Source organism: Rutilus rutilus, assembly GCF_951802725.1.
Source record: "Rutilus rutilus genome assembly, chromosome: 1".
Lineage (NCBI taxonomy): Eukaryota > Metazoa > Chordata > Actinopteri > Cypriniformes > Leuciscidae > Rutilus > Rutilus rutilus.
Genome location: NC_140209.1, coordinates 51,736,419 through 51,758,934, shown reverse-complemented (window position 1 = coordinate 51,758,934; position 22,516 = coordinate 51,736,419). Strand labels below are relative to the sequence as shown.

Below are 22,516 nucleotides of genomic sequence, written 5' to 3'. Positions count from 1 at the left end.
TTAAGTCCCAAAAAGTAGGCGTGTTCCTTTAATAATACCGTGAGTTAGCAGGTTAGCCGGAAACGTACACAATATAAAACACAAAACTATTTTGAACTCCCGGTAGAATTATTATTCATACTTACAGGTTAGCAAGCTGGTCCAGATAAACTGGGTACTGACCCGTCTTTGAAGAGCAAGCGTTTAACGAATCCCGTGTTGAGCTCCAGCGAGTTTTGAGAAGCAGTCGTCAGTAAAATGGCGTGTTTGTGGGCTGGTCAAGTTGTTCGCGGGCGGACAACGCACAACATAGGCGGGCATTACGCAAATGTATTTTCTAGTGACGTAGAACCGGAAAGCAGTGGGATTCGAATGATAAAGGACTCGTTTAGGCGGCTCAGAGTTTATTCTTTCCTTTAGGAGACAATAACTTAATTTATCGTGCACTTTTGACTTGACAACTTTTCAACAAACGCCTATATTACACACTGCATGAAAGAGAATATTCGAAAAAACATAATAGGGGCACTTTAAGTACATAGTCACGTAGGAACTTTTCTCTAAATGCTTAAAAAGAAAATAAATGGGGGAAAAACATCCGGAACCAAAACTGCTAAAAAAAAAAAAAAAAGAAGTGGGTGGATGTTCACTGTTGTCCTTTATATGAACTCAAGCACTTCTCATCAAATTCCTCCAAGACTAACTGATCTGAGCTTCGCTGTCCATATGTATTTCACAGTTCTACACTTGTATTATGTCTCAACAATTATCCATTTTATTTCTTTAAAGGAATTTTTAAATAAACATCAAAGACAGTGTTTAATACACCAGACAAGACTAAATGCTTTTTTTTTGTGCAGTTTAAAATATCTAGAAGAACCTTTAAGGAAGGTTTATTTATTTATTTGAGAAATGACATTGCATAAGATAGACTGAATAGATGTGCATTTTGTTTTATTGTACTGGTAGATGTTTTTCACTTATTTATACTTAAAACAGGAATAAATGCCATTAAGCCAAAATACACTTTAACTAACTCTGTAAAGTCTGACATATGAAATACTTTTTGAAATGGAACAGTTTATTGAATTTAGACAAAATCTAAAAAAAAGTTAGCATGCCATCATATTTGATACATCAGGCTTTTATGGCTCATTTATCATGCTATACATAAGATATGTAGCATTATATAGGAGAATATGGAGTTTTTACTTTGAGCAAAAGTATGCAATTTGGTGCAGTTGCTGATATTTATATGGCAGACATTCTGATAGCTTTATGAAATTATAATAAATTCTAAAACTCATTCAGCAAAGCTTTGATCATGGTGATAACTAGGCCTTAGAAATGTGCGTATCAAATATGATAAGTAGGCTTTATAGGGTAAAAGACGCTGTATTTTCTCTTGATGTCTTATGCTTTGCCACTTCTTAATTAAATTGGTCTTGTTTTAAGGATTATTAGATATTTTAATTGTGAAAAAGAAAAGAATTGAAAAAGTAAAAATGTTTGCAATATATTTGCATAAAACAAATTAAGATTGTGTAATGCAAGAGCAGCCTACATTTACATTTATACAACAGACACTTTATTTAAAGAGACTTAAAGTGCATCCATGGCATTATTTCACATGTTCCCTGACAAACTGAAAGCCATGACTTTGGCGTTGCTAGCTCTGTGCTCTACGGGAACCTCTGAGCTATAAGATCTTCCTCTGGCTATGCATGCATGTCCTTCGTTCCCCTTTACTCGCTTAAATTAATGGCAGAGTTTATCCTAATCACATGCACTTGTCGCTATAAATGTGCTGACTTCCCATATACTAACACGCCCCTCCTTCTTGTGTCCCCGTCTCTCCTCTTTGCTCCCTTTCCTCCCTTTCCTCCTTCTCCATGCTCCTTTGTGCTTTCTCTCTTCCTTCAGAGCATAACCACCTGAATAACGTCACGCTTCCTCCTTTGAGTTCCGCAATGACTCTGTCCCAGCCACACAACAACCTGGGCTTCAACAAATACTCCTCTCTCAAGACTATGGGTAAGACACACACACACACACACACACACACACACACACACACACAAACAGCTGTCACATCTTGTAACGTACACCATAAACGCCACGCATGTTCATCAAGGTCACTTTACCCACAACCACTGATTACCATTGCAAATCATTCTCGGTGTCATTGACTGCAGGGAGAACACACAACCGCGCATATATTAGGATGATAATCACATAAGCAGATATCACCTCTCAGATCAAGAGGAAAAAACCCTCTGACATGTTATTAATATAACAGGGCTATTAATGTCTTGTGGATGATCTCGGGAGCGTGTACAGTACACGTACGGATATGCTAATGGGCACAAACACAAACACACACTAAGTAGTGAGACCTTATGAATCAAAGAAGAGGCGAATTCACTAAAACAGTGAATATTAAACATAGAGCTAACATTCGTTTTTAGCACATTCCCCCCAAAATACATTTAAATACACACTTGATGAGACTGATGGCAAATCTGTTGAAATGTACTTATGTTTATACATGGTTTTAAGGAAAAATATACATCACATGCTGCGGGAACAACACAAAAACAGACTCAAGGACACTAAAACTTGTTAATAGCTTGGATCTTCACACGAGCGTGTATACACACATAAACTTGGTTGCACCAAATAAAATTATATATATACTCTTAGTCTCTAGTACTAAGGAAACAAACTCTAATAATAAGGAATTAAGTCTCTAATACTCACCAAGGCTGCATTCATTTGATGAAAAATACAGTAAAAACAGCAACATTGTGAAATATTATTACAATTTAAAATAACGGTTTTCTATTTAAATATATTTTAAATGTTATTTTCCTGTGATGTCAAAGCTGAATTTTCAGCATCATTACTCTAGTCTTCAGTGTCTCACGATCCATGATAATATGATTTGATGCTCAAGAAACATTTCTTATAAGTATACATTTTTAAAACAGTTGTGCTGCAATATTTTTTGAAACCATGATACATTTAAAAAATACATACATTAAGTTTGACCTTTTTTCAAATATTACGTTTAAAAGATTTTAAAAGTGCCATTTATATAGCACCTTAAAACAACAAGAATGCTGAGCAAGGTGCTGCAAAGCAGACATAACATATCATAATACAATAAAATTTGAATACTAATAAAATATATCAGAAGAAAACATCAGAAAATAATAAATTTAATACAAAACATCAAGCAAATAAAACAATTAAAAGTGCAATTGGATCAAGAATAAGCCTGAGAAAAATAATATGTTTTATAAGATGATTTAAATATGGATAGAGTAGGGGATGATCTAATGGAAAAAGGTAAAGTACGATTTTTTACTTTATCACGAATGTTATCTTGAAGGGGGCCCAGGGTATGACTTAAATTATTTAAAAGGTGTGAAGGGCCAAACAACATAACTTCAGTCTTTTTCTGAATTAGTTGAAGGAAATTGCTGTCCTCTAAACAAGCTAGCAAAGAGGACACTGAATCAGTATCTGATTTTAGAGGAAAATAAAGCTGAGTATCATCGGCACTCTCAGAATAGTTTTAGCGTGTTATTGAATACGGCAATGTTAATGTATTTGGTCTTGGAGAACTAGATCTGCTACACTACTGCTGCTGCTGAAGTATGGACTTACTACTGCTAATAGATACACAGACTCGGTGCTGTGAGCATGTAAGATATGCTGCTGCTGCATAAATAGACATGCATAAATCCTGTAGCAGATCTATACAGGTGGAGCTGGGGGAGGTGGAGGATTTCAGAGGAACTCCGATAGCGCCGCAGGACTAACCCACGATCGGATCACAGGTGTAAACGGGGTCTAAAATGTTTTGAGCTTGTCCACTTTCAGAGGTAGTCGAAAAACGCATTTGATTGGATTGCTTTCGTAGTGTAAAGGCTCATGTGGTCGAATGCGTTTGAACAGCCACAAAATACCGCTTTCTCTACGCCTACTGACCTAATGCGTAAACATTATGGGAAGTGCACTAGCCAGAAGGGATTTAAACTTTGTCAGCTGGAGACCCAAATTTGGTTTGAAGACAAAACTTAACAAGCACAATGTTCTCTCACCATTCCTGATTTCTTGTAGCTATCAGAGGAGAAACAAAAGCTGCTTCGGACGCGTTCATATGTAAATTGCTAATTTGTCCATTAGATTGAAAGATCTGAAAAAGCCTATTCATTTACCCGTCCATAGAAATTAGGCCATAAATGGTTGAAAGTGGACAAAAGAGATGGATTAAAAGACCAGGTGTAAACGGGAACTAAAGGACCTAACAGCCTGCGCCCTCTATGGTTTCATGACTGAACTAGATATTTATTTGAAATAGAAATTTTTGTAACAATATAAATGTCTATACGGTCACTTGCGGTAGGAAGAATACGATCACTGGTTGACCAATTTAATGCATCCTTGCTGAATAAAAGAATTTATTTCTTTTAATAAAAAAATGTAAAAAAGAATCTTACTATGGAAGCTTGTTTCCGGCACAGAATAAAACATTTTAAAAGATAACTGCGACTTTTTATCTCACAATTGCGAGCTTACATCTCGCAATTCTGACTTTATTTCTCAGAATTGCGAGATATAAAGTCAGAATTGGGTGAAATAAAGTCGCAATTGCGTCTTATAAATTCAGAATTCTTTTTTCTTGCAATTGCCGCTTTATATCACGCAATTCTGACTTTATAACACATAATTGCGAGTTTATATCTCGCAATTCTGACATCTTTTCTCAGAATTGTGAGATATAAACTCACAATTGTGAGATATCATACTTTTTTTTTTTTTTTTTACCTCAGAATAGTTTATATCTCACAATTCTGACTTTATAACACGCAATTGCGACTTTATATCATGCAATTCTGACTTTATATCTCCCAATTGCGTATTATAAAGTCAGAATTGCGAGATATAAACATGCAATTCTGCGAAAAAAAGTCAGAATTTCAAGTATATTTCTCGCAATTGCGAGTTTATATCTCATAATTCTGACTTTATAACACGCAATTGCGACTTTATATCACGCAATTTTGACTCAATAACACACGATTGCGACTTTATATCACGCAATTTTGACTCAATAACACACGATTGCGACTTTATATCACGCAATTTTGACTCAATAACACACGATTGCGACTTTATATCACGCAATTCTGACTTTATAACCTGCAATTGCAACTGCAATTTATATCACGTAATTCTGAGATAAAATGTCAGAATTGTGAGATGTAAACTCTCAATTGTGTGAAAAAAGTCAGAATTGTGAGATTAAAAAGTCGCAATTACCTTTTTTATTTTTCACTCTGTGGCGGAAACAAGCTTCCATATCTTACTGACCCCAAACTTTTGAAAGTTATAAAAGCTGCTTTGAAACTATGGCTACAACATATACATCATTTAAAGTGTTTAACAATCAAATAATTGTACACCCAAAAATGTATCATTTGCTCACCCTCATGTTCTTCCACACCTTTTTGTCTTCTGTGGAACACAAAAGGAGTAATTTTAAAAGTGATTCTTAAATTAAGTTTTTAAGTGTATTTAATTTGCTAACTATGCAAGATTATATTTGGATGCAAAAAAAAAGAAAGTAAAATTGCTTTTCAGCTTGTCACTGTGCCAGTACCCTTAAGCAATGTTCCCTCTAATTTTATTTCTTGCTGAGCAAAACTTCTCTATTGGGCGGACATTTTTCACCACTTGAGCAAAAATATTCTTTATACCTGACCTGGTTTCACAATGACCACAATGGTTTCAACATGCAGTTGTAACTTTTAACTTGAATGTGACATTTCTATTTTATTTGACCCTTGATGTAACTTATTGGTATTAAATCATATTTTTGAACACAACAAGTCACTAAATGAAGCACATTTTAGGATACCTGAGTTTTTCTTTTACAGTGCTGTTAACTGTACCAGTCAATAAATAATTTACAAAATCTTCTGCAGGACAGTTCCATTCTTTACAATAATATAATATAGGCTAGTGAATTTTTTTTATCTGTTACACAAAGTGTTTTTGTACAGCCAATTAATTTTGTACTGGCAGCATTAAACCAAAGTTAAATGATTGTTTATTGCTTCTGAATTTCCAATATTTTCTTTAGCAGGGGGTTTCAAACTTTGTAATGGCAAGGAGCCCTAAACATGTATGTGAACTCTTTTATAGTAATCTAACCATCCCAGAACCTGAACCCAGTTCCGTTGTAAAGATCATCAATTATTAAACTAGTACATTTTATCTATAAAGCAATTCTGTAAAAAAAAAAAATTCATTGTCCAGCTCAGTTCAGTTCTCATACAACAGGGTCAGTACAGTCAGATCAATACTATTGTTGAATATTAAGTATCCCCAACTAAGCAAGCCATGAGACTGTGGCAAGGAACCCACACTCCATCAGGTGACAGAATGGAGAAGAAAAACCTTAGGAGAAACCAGCCTCAGTCGGGGGGGCTACTAAGTTGAGAACCATAGACATACTATATACATCAAATAAATATGATCCCCTTGTGATCTGCTCAACATCTCAGCTAATCTGGCCCTTCTGACAGTCAAATGATGGTCTTTTCAGCTCACAACAATTATAGTATATTCATTCTGCAGACAACACAGGTTAAGAGAGTGGTTTCTTAAAGCACCTGCTGCTAGGACTGTGCTGATAAGGACACATTTACAATTCAATGCATTTCAAACTACATATGTGACACACACACACACACACACACTCCCTGGATGTCAGTGTTTGTGTCAGAATACAAGTCACTTGGCACAGCAGGCTGGCACACATGACCAGCAATGGCATAACAAGGGTGATGACAGATGCCACACACACACACACACACGCACGCACGCACGCACGCACGCACACACGCACACACGCACAATATTGTTATTTAAAAGCAGAGTTTGTGACTTCAAATATTTTCTCCAATTCCAGTAAAATTACAGGAGCCAAGGATGAGTAAGACACTTGTAGACTGACAAGCAAAACAAATTCTTGTTGATGTCTGAAGTATTGTCAAACAAAGCAGAGGCTAGCTGACCGCATTTTTTTTTACAGTGTGTTCAGGGGACAGGCAGCAAAAATAAATTAAAAAAAGTAAAAAAATACATAATGGTTTAAATAGGCTTAATTTTTTGATAAAATATAAATAAAATATTTATTTACAGACATGACACACACACACACACACACATATATATGAAAGAAAAAAATATATTATATATATATATATATATATATATATATATACACAGTGCAATGCATAAGTGAATACACCCATGCTAAAGTTGACTAAAAAGAGGAATAAAAAATCATATTTTGGAAATTGAACTTAATGCCTTAATTTAAAAAATTAGGAAAAATCCAACCTTTAAGGACACCAATTTTCTTTGTGAATGAATAATGTATCGTAAATAAATAAATGTTCTTCCTTAAAATACATGGTGCATAAGTGAGTACACCCCTATGTTAAATTCCCATAGAGGCAGGCAGATTTTTATTTTTAAGTATTTTTTTTAATTTTTGTTTAGGATACTATGCATCCTGATAAAGTTCCCTTGGCCTTTGGAATTAAAATAGCCCCACATCATCACACAGCCTTCACCATACCTAGAGATTGGCATGGTTTTATTTCAGTTAGCCTAAAAGCTAGTTTGATTTGCATTGAGAGATGATCTTATGGAAAGTACCCCATGCCAATCTCTAGGTATGGTGAAGGCTATGTGATGATGTGGGGCTATTTTAATTCCAAAGGCCAAGGGAACTTTATCAGGATGCATAGTATCCTAAAAAAAAAAAAAAAAAAAAAAACTTAAAAATAAAAATCTGCCTGCCTCTATGGGAATTTAACATAGGGGTGTACTCACTTATGCACCATGTATTTTAAGGAAGAACATTTATTTATTTACGATACATTATTCATTCACAAAGAAAATTGGTGTCCTTAAAGGTTGGATTTTTCCTAATTTTTTAAATTAAGGCATTAAGTTCAATTTCCAAAATATGATTTTTTATTCCTCTTTTTAGTCAACTTTAGCATGGGTGTATTCACTTATGCATTGCACTGTATATATATATATATATATATATATATATATATATATATAAATAATGTATTTTTTATTTTTTTCAATATTAGAAATCATTTTTTCATCAAAAACTTAACCTATTATTTTAGGAATTATAATATTTTTAGTGGTCCTAAAATAACGATGCATTACTACTACTAACAATAATAATATTAATAATAATAATAAAAAACTTTTAATAAATGCACACACATACATATGCTATATAAAATGTCATGAATCAATAAGAAATCATATTTTATTTATTTAATGATTGTAGAATGAAGTTAAACCTATTTGTAAGACCATTACCATTTTTTATTCTTATTTGAGATTCTGTACAGTTTTCTCATAATTTGCACATTTGATTTTATTTCTGTAAAGCTACTGTGGGATCTTACTAATGTAAACATATTGCGGGCTAAATATGTGAAACAAGAACATCAAAGAGATACGAGATGATAAAACACAAAGATGGAGAGGGATTTATTTTCCCCCCTTCAAATGCGGGTGTAGTCACACAGTTCATCCGCACACATGCGCATGCAGTCCCTGGCACAGAGTCTTCTGTTGGATTATTGCATTTGGAAAGCTTGCGGTGGATCAGCCCTGACTGCGCTGGCAAAGAGAGCGGATGGGGGAGAGTTCAGCAGGGCAAGTGGAGGGAAAGATGAGAGGATGAAGGGAGAAAAGGAGGAGGAACATGCGCATGGGGAGGGGGTGTAATAAATGAATCAACTTGTGGCAGGTGCCTAAGAAAGCTTCCCAGCACCATCTTAATTAAAGAATAACGATTGGAGAGAGACAGAGAGATGCAGAGAAAGGGATATAAGAGAGATGGTATACCTGGTAAAGAGAGGAAGAGACAGCAAAAAAAGAGAGAAGAAATGGACAGAGAGGCTGTCGGTACATTTACCGTCTGTTCATTAGTTTGATGCATATGCTCACTCTCTGAGCACTTCCTGCGTCTGACATCATCAGGCCGTTATGTCACATTCTCTCCTGTTGCAGTGCCTGAATGCCCCTGAGGACCACACACACACAATGTTTTCTATCATGGTGCGGAATTTCCATTAACTGCGGCTGCATTTATACTGAGCTAATGATGTGTTCAATATCTTAAACCAAAACCTCCCATAAACCTTGCAACATTATTTAGTAGGCTATGTCTCTAGTATAAAGTAGAGCTGCATCTCGATTCAAATCTCGATTCAAACACCCACGTGATCTTATTCCTAAATGACAACGATTCGGCTATAGCCCTATTCGGACGGTAATTGCTTCTCAGGGGGTCGTATGGCATTTTCACCATTCACACGAGTTAGTCTGAGATTTTATTGCCGTCCGAATCCAGAATGTCAGTGTTTTTCTCCCACCACCCGCGTAAAAATCCCTGGCCGAATTACCTACTGTTTTTTGGACAAACACCAAGGTCGTGTGGTGATTTAATTGCCCTCCGAATCCACTTCTCTGAGTTTACAAGAAGAGATCACTTAAAAATTCACTGCTTAAATCCTTTTTTATACAGTGGCCGAGAGAGCTCAACGCGCTGCAACTGAAGAAAACACATGCAAATAGAAAAACACATGCAAATCAAGGAAAAAAATCTTCATCAGTTTTACAACACACGTGTGCTCCAAATACTCACAACACAATCAAATACAGAAACGCGCTGCAAATAGATCAGACCACAACGGAAATGTTTCCAGGGGACCCCAATAAGTGACAAACCCAGCTGGGACGTGCTTAATTGCCCGTGAGCATCCCTATGCCCTGCTCCCTTCAAAGGGCAGAGCCTTGAAGTGGGACTTTGGAGTGAGCAGGGCACTTGTGTGCCATTATGTAGCCGTTTGGAACGCAATTGGTGAAGGGAGCAATGAAAGACAACGCAATTTCCTAATTATCTTCACCTGGGATATTCCCATAACAACGCAGCACAGTGTCCATCAGCTGAATAGCTGTTCTTACAACAGAAGTTTCTCATTGCCGTTAACATAACTGTTGCAAATAAATATACATTTTATACAAAAAAGGTTTTAAAATATGCGTTATATATCTGTGTGTGAGTGTCTCAACTTTAAAGCTTGCCATCTCATCTTTGGACCGGCATTACCAAACATTTCTTATGTTTCTTATAACATAACATGCAATTACCCTCACATTCTTTTTCTCTATCTTTTGTAGGGTTTTTTTTTTTTTATGTTTTCAGCTCATTGTTAACTCTTCTTTTCTCATTTGTATTCTGATGACATTTTAACATATTGTATACAAAGTTGTATACATCATTTTGAGATAAATTGAAAGACAGAAAACCATTTCAACTATATAGCGCATATTTCTTCCTATTTTTAAACAGGATATTTAAATAATCAAACAATAAATAGGATATTATTATTACATTAAATATGAATTTATTCTCATTATTCCAAGCATGTGACGTTTTATTCACAGCAGACAATCATGCAACCGGCCGCGTGAGCAGCGCGCACTCCCACAAAACTCGCTCCTCCACCGTGAATAAATCGCCATCCGAATGCATGAGTTTTATCACTGAGGTGAGGTGCCATGCAAATTTATTTTTTACAGACATCCACAAGAGAAACAATTACTGTCTGAATAGGGCTTATGTCTCTGGGCTTCGAATTGTTTAATTTTTTTGCTTCATCGGATGGGGGTGAAACTTGGTGACTTTTGTTTTATTACCTATATGAACACACAAAAAAAATCAAGGAGATGATTCTGATATGTTAAAGGGTCGTAAAAAAAAAAGTCACACTTAGCTTCCTCCCGCCCGAAAACGGGCGACATAGGAAATGAATGGGAAATACGAAAAAATAGGAAAACTCAGAGAAACTTTTGGTGGTACAAGCTACAGATCAGCCACTGTGCTGAAAAAAAGTGTACAGCAATGAAGGGGTGACACTCTAAAACATCAAGAGTGCAAAAAAGACACCCTCCCCCCCCACACACACACACCCACACACAGAGAAATGAACTGGTAAGACTGAAACAGCAAATTTTGCCCCAAACTATATAAAAATTATATAATCATAATAACTCCAAAACTATAGAAAGGAGAGTCAAAAGGTAGGTATCGTTTGAAAGAACTCTTTTTAAATTTTTTGAAAATATAAATTACATTACACTTGGACATTGTCCTGCCAAGAAACAGCGGATAAATACAATATATATATATAATTTTTATTAAGATTTTGCATATCTTTCTTATTTGTCATGGAATAACATGGATAAAGGAATCAAAAGTTACAGCATTTGGAAAAGAGACAGCCTTTTTGTACAGTCTTTGACACCCCCTCATGGGCAATTTTTTCTCCATGAAGAATATCTTGTCATAAAAGCAATACATTGTTAATTTTGGGCTCATTTTAATTGTAATAATATGCTGTAAAAAATGAAGTGCCATTTTCAATTATCTGAGAATGTTTCATGAGCTGTATGATGTTTTTGACACATTGCAGTACATTATTTTATAGATTATGAAAAAAAAGAAATTCTATTTATCAGCAAATAACTCAGCAATACTTAAGAGTTTTTCAAAGTGGATACATTCACTGTAAAGTTCAGACTCTAAGCTTTCAAATGACATCAACTTTGTGTTAATCAAGGCAAGATTTTTTTTAAATATGGTAAAGAATATTTTCGCAGCTAGGTGGTGCCTGCTGGCGGTACACTCGGTTTTAGAGGGATTACTCAGCAGTCGTTAGGAGTTAATAAATGTAATTAGATGCATTAAAAAGCTGAGATCCTAAACTTTAAAATGATATATAATTTGTGTTGTTCCATTCAGTGGTTGCTTAGTAATAATTTTTTTTCTTTCCGAATGGGAATAAATCAAATAAATAAATAAAAAAGCTATAGGCCGCCAATAGGCGGTTATAGGACATGACACAAATTAATACATTTTGAAGCCACTAGATGGCGCTCTTCTCACTTGAACATTTTTTTTTTTTAGGCCTGCACTCTATTTTGATGTGAAATGTTGCATTTATTGAAAAATAAAATAAAATAAATAAAATAAAAATATATATATTAATTCTAATGGAAAAAATAGCTCATAAAAATTATATAATTAATGCAAAGTATCATAAAAAATTCTAAAAATTCTAAATAATAATCAGAAAACATTATAGAACAAAAATATATTTGATTGGTTATCCTGGGAAAAAGTAAAGTAAAATTTTAAGGCTTCGCCCGTTTTCGGGCGGGAGGAAGCTAAGTGTGACTATTTTACGAAGAAGCCCAGAGGGTTAAACCTTTGACAAGAATGATCACATTCAAATCTGTGTTGGCGCTGCTGCTGACCCAGAGAAAGCAGTTGTCATGTAGGTTTGAAACAGCTTCACAATAGCCTTTTCAAACACAAAGCATGTATGTTCTTGATTCAAATAATCACAGAAGTCCTGGGATAAATGTTTATAAGTTCGTAAATAAACACACTTATGTCTTTGGTAGCGATCAAAATAGAGTAAATCACCTTTAGAAAGTAACATGAAGCTTCAAATAACGTTGTACAGAATTGATTACATCCTTACACCAGTAGGTGGCGACAAGTGATTGTTAAAAATGTATTTGTCATTGAATCATTAATTCAAGAGATTTGTTCAAAAACACTGATTCATGCAGTATTGAAACTAGTAAAGTGTTTATGAGTGAGCCATTGAATCATTCATTCAAACAGATTTTATTTAAATAATTCATTCAGAATAATTAAATATTTGTAAAATATACTTCAGCAAATAACACTTGGTCCGAACCTTTAGTAAATTACTGTATCCATGTTATTTTGTTTAATTGTATATATAGAATCGTGGAAGAATCGTGACCTCTATTAAAAAAAAAAAAAAAAAAAAAAAACCTGATTCTCAGTATCTGGTATCATGCTCTACTAAAGGTGTTTTCCAAACACACATAAATAACAACATACCATAGACTTCTATTGTTTAAAGGTATTTTAAGGTAATTACTACAGACTAACCATAACCCTAACCTTAGGACTAAAATATAACACTTCTTGCAGTGATAAAGTTATTACTCTTTTTCCAATTCAGGACGTCCCCAGAGGTCCACAAAAGGAAGTGGTCAGATTTATCAAACCTTACAATTATGTAAAAGCTGCAAAGACGAAATAAAATGTATTAAATGAATGAAATGTACTGTATATGCATATTCAAAATTCTGTAATTTTCCAGTTCAGCCTATAATTTAAAGCGAGTATGCAGTTGTGTAGCTGTGCCGTTCTCCTTTTCAGGCTAGTTGTGTATATATGGCATAAGTGTGTGTTTGTGAGTGTTAAATCTGTTCTTCTTTTGCTCATTATCAGTGTAATACATCTCAGTGTCCTTCTCTTTAAACACACTTCCTAAATAATTCATGCCTACTCAACGCACACTGCCCACATTACCTATTCACTGGTCCTTCGCTGTAAGACGACTGAATTGTGATTCTTTAGCTCCTCTCTTCTCCTTCAAGTTTAAATTAAAACAGTCCTGAATTAAAAAGCACATGAATATGCTAATGTATGTGCACAAAATAATATGAGCTAATCTGCATGTCTAACCGCAATAGCAAATTACTGCTTGATTTACTATCCACAGGAACAAATTAACATCTTCATTTGGGTAATTTTTGTCATTTTTCTAGACACAGATTTTGTCCCTTCTTTAAACACTTAAGATGTGCAGTGCTGAGACATGGCTTTGGCCCTCAGCATGCAGCATCTCTAAAACCCCTTCAGGTTTCATTTTGACCTTCTAAGCTGATTGTAATACTAACCTACATTCACTCATGCACAACTACAAACAGTGAGCTCGTCCATACTGATGAAGTCAAAACAAATCATAACAGTAGCGGCTAATGCCATTTTACCAGCTTTACTTTAGTGACTACAGTATTTTGGCAGAAACAATGATTACCATCGGGCCAGGATATACGTTTGAGAGCACACGTACACATACATTGAAATGAAGCTCCATGCTTGTGTGCCTTGCCACTAGCTATTTGCCTCATGCATTAGCCGTGACTTAATCGATAGCGAGAAGGGACAGTATAGGAAGTCAGGCTGGAAAACGAGAAAAAGGAGAGAAAAATGACAAAACAGTGAAGCAAGGTTGTTTATGTCTGAGGGCTGTGAAGCGAGAGGCCCTGTCTATAGCTTGCAGCGCTCAACGGAGATGGGCTAATTTGACGAGACAGGCTAAAAGGCTAACTTCTCTGCTGTCAACTGTTGCTAACATGCTAACCCACTTCAACCTGAAAAAGAATAAAATAACCAGCGATTACAATACTGTTCCTAACCCTATGAGTCCATTTCATAGGCAGCTATTTTTTACCAAGCCAAACCAATGTCTTTGTGGCACAAAATGTCAATATAACACATTTTTACCATACAAACAAAACCAGACCAAACTGTCTGTTTCAAACTATATGCATCAGTACCTCTTCGCTTGAAATTTCTTGTATTGATTCATTCAAACAGGGGCCTAGGGATACATTTTTCATCATGACCATGATGTGTACAGCCATAGCTCCCTTTAATCAACGCATGCATGTGCGTGCCTGCATGTGTGTGGCATGATGCAAAAGTGTTGAGGGCATCCTCATGTCACACTTGATGACCCTCTGCTCCAGGTGTTTTACTCATTAAATCCTCTGAACTCTAAATATAGCAACTATAGTCTGTGACAAATACATTAGGTTTGTTCACTGCATACTGTAGGGTATGTGAGTGTAGAAGCAACAGTATTAAACAAACAATTTGCTTATTTGTCACAATGCTATGTTGTATTTTAGCCTCTATCTCTCTAACTGTTCGTTTTTCCCGGCCCTTTTTCCCTGCAGATACTACAGCAAGGGATTACTACCCCAAGAGCTACCCTATGATGGATTACGCACACCGCCAATCCTCGCCTGCAACCTTCCAGCCCATTGCTTTCCACCCAAAAGATAAACCCTTCCTTCCGCCTCCAGACATCCATACTCCTTTGGCCATCACCATTACATCGGCCCAAGTCCCCAAGCACAAAATCTCCAAGACCAACACCCACCCACTCACCTCGAGCTCAGCCTTCAAAGTCTGGGACCCCAACAAGAGCCATGTCCAACATCAGGTCCCTCTCATGGCCCAGCCACCACTGTCCCAACCAAACTGTCGTCGCCAGGCCTTCACCAACAAGCGGCAGTTTAGCATTGAGACTCTTCCAGAGTTGTTCACCCAGCCTCTGGGGTACGGACAGTCTCCACACCTTCACCCGAAACACAAGGGACTGCCCACGAACAGCAAAACGGAAGTGACAGTCTGAGGTGAAAGCCTAGAAAAGACGCAAACACAAGAAAGCATGATTTTGATTAGACATTGCAACTGGATGGACGTGAAAGCTTCTGCACATGTGCTTCAGTTATATGTATAGTATATTCCCTCCTTGTACATATTTTGGACTAGATTTATATGCACTGTACTATAATACAGAGAACCGAAGGGGAAAACGTTGCATGGTCTTGATTCTGATTCTCGGTGGGCCTTGAATCCCTGGTGATCCTACTTCCCCCTAAAATTCTGGATTTGTACTGCTGGCCTTCAGATGTCTCTTGTGGCCCAGACCCATGTGTCCAATAGCAAAGGGCAGGAGCCCTACAGCTCAGGAGCCTTCACACCCTTTCAGACAAGGCCATTGTGCTGTCAACTTCAGTCAACCAAGAGCTGCCACACAGTGAGTTATTATTCAGACAATTTTAGACCACTGAGGACAAAGAACAGCGAGGAAGCATAAGGAAGAGGACAGTGAAGAAACCAAGGTGTCCTGTGAGAGAGAAGGAGAGAGAGAAAGAGAGTTTCAACTGTTATGATGTCCAAGGGTTTGTTATTTCAGTCAATGGAAAAGGGTCTAGGTGAAATTGACAAAGTCCAATATCCCTAGGACTTTTTATCTCAACACCTTCATCGAAGGATGCATTCCAGCACTTGTCTAGGGAGCAGAACGCCAACATCACTTCAAGTCATAGCTATTCTGGCTGCTTCTATTTCAATCTCTTTTTCGAGACAAGGTCAATGAGCAAGTCTCTATTACCGGAAGACCTCAAGAGAGACATTTCAGGGGACAAAAGTCGCCCGCAGAGATAAGGTGCCATAGTGACGGAGTAGCACACACCTAGGTAAACAAGTCCGGCAATGTCATAAGTAGCACTGCCAACTTTGCTAAAATGACCAATGTGTATTCTTTGCAATATCTGTCAAACAGCCTGTTTCCTCAGAATACTTCTGAATATAAATAATTACGCTTTTGGTTAAAGCAAGAACCTATTTCACAGATCGTTTGGTGGCCAAATCTAGCATGTAGCGGCAATACCTACACCCTATTGTAGCATCCTAATGCACATGGCATGGAAAACCACTAAATCTGGAGGTGGGCATCGGTTTCAGAGTTTTAGGTGTCTCTAGAATTGTTCAAGAGACCAGGGAAAATGGTAGCAATACTAGGCCTATCCGTCCTCTCCTGCCTGGGGCAAAATGACTGATGGACACAGCTGTCAAACTCACTCACTCTCTGCTGTTCCAAGCTGTTCCCAGCCAGGCGTTTGGCTGCCACACTGCCACAGAACAGCAGGGGGCGCTGTAATTGATGATGGCCTGCTTCTAATACAGCAGATCCAAAAATATGTTCTCCAATACTGTCTGTAGACTCGTTTTTTCTTGTCTGTCCTGTCTTTTTCATCCACACTGGATCCGAATGGAGATTTAGCACTCTTGCTCGAAGACAAGCACGAGGCGACAATGACAGTTAATGTACAACGCCAATTAATGGCGACAACGCCAATGACAGTTAATGTACAAGCCACCTAGGGACTATTTAAGTGTGTGAAATGTTCAGAGTTCAACGAAACTGCTGCTTGCAAATAAAATGGCAGTACTGCGAGAAGCAGATATGGATTATTTAACTCGGAACGAGAACACTAGATTGCATTATACTTATTGCAGTATACTTTACAGCAATTGGGCCTGTAATGAACTATAAAAAAGGACAAAAAGAAAGAAATTCTCTCTCTATCTCTCTCTATTCTCACCAGATTCATTTTGGAGATAATTTCTACTTCTGGACAAACTCCAGGGACAGCAGCTCCATAAATATGACCGCAAGTACAGTGTGAGCATGTTCCTGGATGGCTATTTTCAACCGTTGAATTAATGCAAGGATGTATCAACATGCTCTCATGGGTCAGCATCGAGTCAGACTATCCTAAGCTACAGTGATGCTCTATTTTGTCTCGGTGGCAATGGCTCCAGAGTGGCATTGGGTTTCAGGGGCAAACCCTGGAGGACAGACACAGCTGTCAGACTCTCCTGGCACAGAGATGTCAAGCGATGCCAAGGTGAGCCAGCTACACAACCCTCTGCCTGAAATGGAGCCACTTTGTTGGCCAGGAGGTCATGAAGTCTGTCTTTGAGGAATGCAGCGGTCAATAAAACCACAGCGACAAGGTCTCTGGCTAGATCAGCTTAAAACCTGAATCAAATGAGGAATAACTTCCAGGAATAATCTTCGTACAAAACAATAAAGCACTGGATTGGTCAGGTTACTTCTTAATTCTGCAGGTTAAGGACTAAAAGTGAAATCATGTCTTACAAAGAAACACAAGGTGTAAATATCGGCTTCCGAATACCTTCGGTGTGAAGACTTGTTTCCAGTGGGTTTTTTAAACCACACGAATAAGCTGAATGACTGTTGTTTCTGATTTCTTCTCAACATAAAAGTGTTCTACCTGTGATGTGAATGCCACCGGGTAGCATTTTATCTTTAGCAATACATGATGTACTTTTTACTGTTTATGTACTATTTGCAATGTCGTTTTTTTGTACCGTAAGCGTAAATGGAATCAGAGTCGAGTTTGCCACAGTTGACAACCATTTGACGGAGATGAAGTGCTTCCGAATTTTAACACCCTTCTCACTTTCCTTACTAACTTAAATGATGTCTTGCCATATTTGAAGCTTGCGCTATATGTATAAAGCATATGCTTTATTTAATCATTTTTAAAAGATGTATTATAACCAATGCTTGAATGACATCTTAGTTGCCCGTCCAGAGACATGTAATATGTATATTAGAGAATCATTGTTCCCATTTGTTTGATGGCTCTATTCGTTTGGTGGTATGTTTGACCAATCTAATCTTATGCACTATTCTAATTTGTACCTTTTGTCTATGTATAATTAGGATGAATTTTACAAAGGGCTTTTAAAGAGGTATGTGCTCATAACAGGAGTTGCCCGTGTTGAAAACGAAAAGGGTTTGTTTTTCCCAATGCAATGAGAGGGAGTACAGTTGCTTGTGTCGGAGTGGACAGAGTTTACTATGGTAATTTCTAGCAGATTTCAGACGCAAGGCTTTGCGAAAGTTATGCTCTGTTCAGCGATCAAAAGTTGAGGAAGTTTCTAGCTTTAACACACTCATGGGTTGTGTAATACCATCCATCGCAAAGCAAAAAATGTTCTCTCCTTAAGAAAACAGATATTTTCTTGTTTGAACCCAGAAAAGATATATGCAAAAACGTGTTAAGGACATATGAGAGCTTATTACAGGCATGAAAAAAGAAAAAAAAAAGAGAAAAACTGCTCTAAGATTGAACTTACCAGCATTAAAGGAAATCCAAAGCCAACTACAGCACTGCAGGTTGATCCTAATTAAAAGTCACTGGTTACATCATCGATAAAAAGAACGACATGAAGACTAATTAGGCTTGTCTGTTGACTTAAACAAGGTCCATTCTTTTACCACAACACTAGCTTTGAGAAATATCTCGTGTCACATTTGTTTTACATGTTTACTGATTATATACGCCCGTTTATTCATACATCAGGGTTAAAAGAGCAAAAAGTTTAATGTATAAATATTATGTAAAAATGTATGTATTTGATGTGAATATAATGCAGAATTAGTTTACAGCCTTTCACAAATACACACACACACACTCTAAAGCTGAGGATTTGACATTGTAAACACAGTGTTTTGTGCGCGTAAACTTTTCAAATGCTTTTCTGGGTGCAGCCAGGTGGCGTTACAACATGTCCTAACTAGGTGTGAAGCGACACGTTTCCAAGTAATTTATTCGTCCAAAATGCCATGCAAACCCCTGCAACAGGGACAGCCTGGTTTCTGGAAGTATCATTTTCAAATGATATTTCAAAAAAGCATTGAACCAAACAAACGGCTCTGAGATAAATCATTCTATCAACATTTAGGCAAAAAAGTTTAAAAATGGGAAAGAGAGACAAAAGTATAAGACTATACCTCACATTTTTTGAAGCGATGGAGTTCTCAAACCAAGAAGCACTGCAAATGACGTAACAACATCAGCAATAATGGTACAATGTAAAATGATTCATTATCAAAGTCATTGATTATCAAAACTAGTATTGAGTATTAAGTTAGAATATTCAAACATAAAACTTTAATTATGCCATTGGCAGTGCTTTATGGGACCAATGGGGATTTTACTTACTCTAGCAAGCAGTATTTTGGACCAATAAGATTTTACCATGGGCGGGGCTACCCAACACAATGCTATAACAGAAGTCATGCCTGGTTAGGGCACAGGTTCCCTGGCTGAGATAAATAGCTTTTCCTTCCATTAGCTCTATGTCATCAGCATTCACTCTCTCTTTTCCGCTCATCCTAGCTTCCTCTTCTGACTCCTCAAGGCTTAATGGACGTTCACACCGGCTGTGATTAAATTGTTGGAGGTCAGAATCTATTCTGTCTATATTCTTAATGGTAGTCACCATATTACATGGTAGTTTATTTGCATAAAATTGCATACCTTAACTTTGTTGCATTAGGGGTTGTTGTCGCTTGTGTCACGCAGAAATTGTCAGCCCTCAATAAAAATGGCAAATCACTGTCAGTGTGAACGTCCAGTCACCATTCATCTTCAAAATGATGTAAATGTAGAGTACACACAGGACCTGTAGACAGGGGTGTAAGAAGCACTGAGAAAATATACTTTTGTATGGGTACTAAGACAACATTTTACATTAGCCTAAAATATACTTGAGTGAAAGAGAAATATTCTACATTCACATTACTGTTCAAAAGTTTGGTCAGTAAGATTTTTTTTTCAACATTGAATATAATGTTTTACTATATTACGATTTTCAATCAAATAAATGCGGCTCGGTGAGCATAAGAGACTTATTTTAAAAATAATTCGAAACCGCACCAAAATTATACCGTTGAACTGTAGCGTAATTGTACATAAAAGGGTTGTTTCTAAGCTTTTGAAATCAATTAAATCATTTTGACATTTCAGACATTGCAACCTATATAACCGTAGTTCTCTTCAATGTCCCGAATATATAAGACTCTATAGGACACTGAACTGCATTTAGTGCTAAACTAAAATCAATATGTTGAAACGTAAACTCTGCATTGTGCAGATCGAACATGTTTGAGTCAAATTCATCTTCAACAATGGTTACAATATAGGCACATGTTGTGGTGATTGATGAGATTCAGTCTTTTAACAAGGATGAATTACCATAATTTGACCAATTACAGTACATTTTACATTGATTTTACTGTTTGTTTCTTGGGATTCTGAGACCTTGATATGCCTTTTTGGCTAAATAAGGCAGACAAAATTATATTTTCTCATTTAAAAGAGAAGAATTTGCACTTTAGTGATGAAGCACACAATTTTTTTAAGTACCTTATACCCTTGCCTACAGGAACCTGTGCAGAAACTGATCTTCAAACTTCAACTACTGCACCATCTCACACTTGGACAGTTTCATTGATTATAATCTAGTTTTGTCGCATCACTCACTTGCAGTGCAGACCTGACATTACAGTAGTCTCTCTCTCCTTCCTGTTCTCTCTGTCACTGTCTCATTTGTGTTTGTTCCCCCGTCTCTCATCAGAACAGTGGGAGGCGTAAGTCTCAGCTGTCGGTGATATCTAAGTTAATATGGGTCTCCTGATGATGGAGAGAGAGAGAAATGGAGGATAATACAGTACATGATGATGAAGAACTGTGGGTGGAGAGAGGAGATCTGTCATCCTCTCCTCTCGTTTCCATGTACTCCATCTCTTTTGCTCGTCTAATGCCCCATTTCCATATCTGCCATGCCTTTTTTTTTTCTTAAGTCTGGTTGCACTTTGAGGAGATGTTGAATAATTCAGAGAAATAAAATTTACAGGATGGTGAAAGAGAGAGAGACAGTCAGAGAAACACTGCTGCAGAAAGCACATGAAAAACTGTGGCAATTCAAAAGTGAAGCTGAAATGCACCTATTTGAGTAGAACACAATTTATAGTCGTATACATGTGTAAGTTGTATGTTTTAGAAGACATTTATGGACTGTTATAATGTCTGGGAAGGTTTGGCTTGACTATTAAGGAATATCCAAGGTTCAAAACAAGCTTAAGACCCCATGAATTCGCTTGATTATCAATATGTTGTGCCCTGTGTTGACATTTTCTATTGAAACAGGAAGTTTAAGTGGGACACATTAAAATCTCACCTTTTTTTTTTAAAGTAACCAACAGGAATGAAGGTATTAGAGGGCGGGACATTCTCATCCTACAGGTCTGATTGGACAAAAATCTGTTTAGTGTAGGATGAGTCATCAACATTTCTGTCAGTCTAAGAAACTCTTAGATTTGTAGGAAACACTGAACTCCTTTTTTGTTTTTGTTTTGAAAGTTTGAATGTCCAATATGTGCTAGATATTTTTATCAACTTTTAGGAATATATTAGCCTATAGACTAAAATGAAGAAAGCTAAATGACATGGGCTAAAAGCAACAAAACCTTTTTTCATGGGGTCTTGAAGATATCATCAAAAGCATCTGTTAGCTGCTGTCGATAACCATTGCAAATATAGTAATTGCAACCTAAAACAATTGAATGCACTTACAATGGAAGTCTATGGCATAAACATCACAATACACACCATCTCAAAAGTGTGTGTTAAAATGTTTGATAATATTGCTTACTAACCTTGTCTGTAAAGTTATATCCAAATGAGCTGCCGACAGACTTTAAACTTGTTTTGAGCTGGTATATTCCTTTAAAGATTTACAGAACATTGACTACTGAAATTGTCTAGTGATAAAAACTACAAATCCCATGATTCAATGCAACAATTACCGGGTAGAAAGATGTCTGTAAATGCTTTCTCTTAGGTCAGCATGAGAGCAACCTTATTCAATAAATAATGATTATTATTATGAAACCAATTTTTACTAAGCAATGAAATAACTGAACATATGGTAGAGAGGCAATTTGATGTTCATGATACCAAGAGCAATGATGATGATGATGATGATAATGGCAACAGTAACCATGCTGACTCAACAGCAAAGAAAACGGCAATTGTTTCTACAACATTAGATGCAATTTATAAG

General features: G+C 36.7%; 1 protein-coding gene across 2 annotated transcripts in view; it reads left to right on the top strand.

The window, feature by feature from the left end:
- Positions 1-18,771, top strand: part of LOC311303376 (protein shisa-9) — an 80,707-nt gene extending 61,936 nt beyond the window's left edge. The window contains exons 4-5 of one of the 2 annotated variants that reach the window (XM_084429814.1): positions 1,903-2,013; positions 14,956-18,771. In XM_084429814.1, coding sequence (XP_084285940.1) covers positions 1,903-2,013; positions 14,956-15,416 — 572 coding nt within the window. In that variant the 3' untranslated portion in view covers positions 15,417-18,771. The remainder of the gene's footprint in view (positions 1-1,902; positions 2,014-14,955) is intronic. The other variant, XM_084429815.1, reaches the window with a different exon arrangement.
- The last annotated feature ends 3,745 nt before the right edge of the window (positions 18,772-22,516 follow it).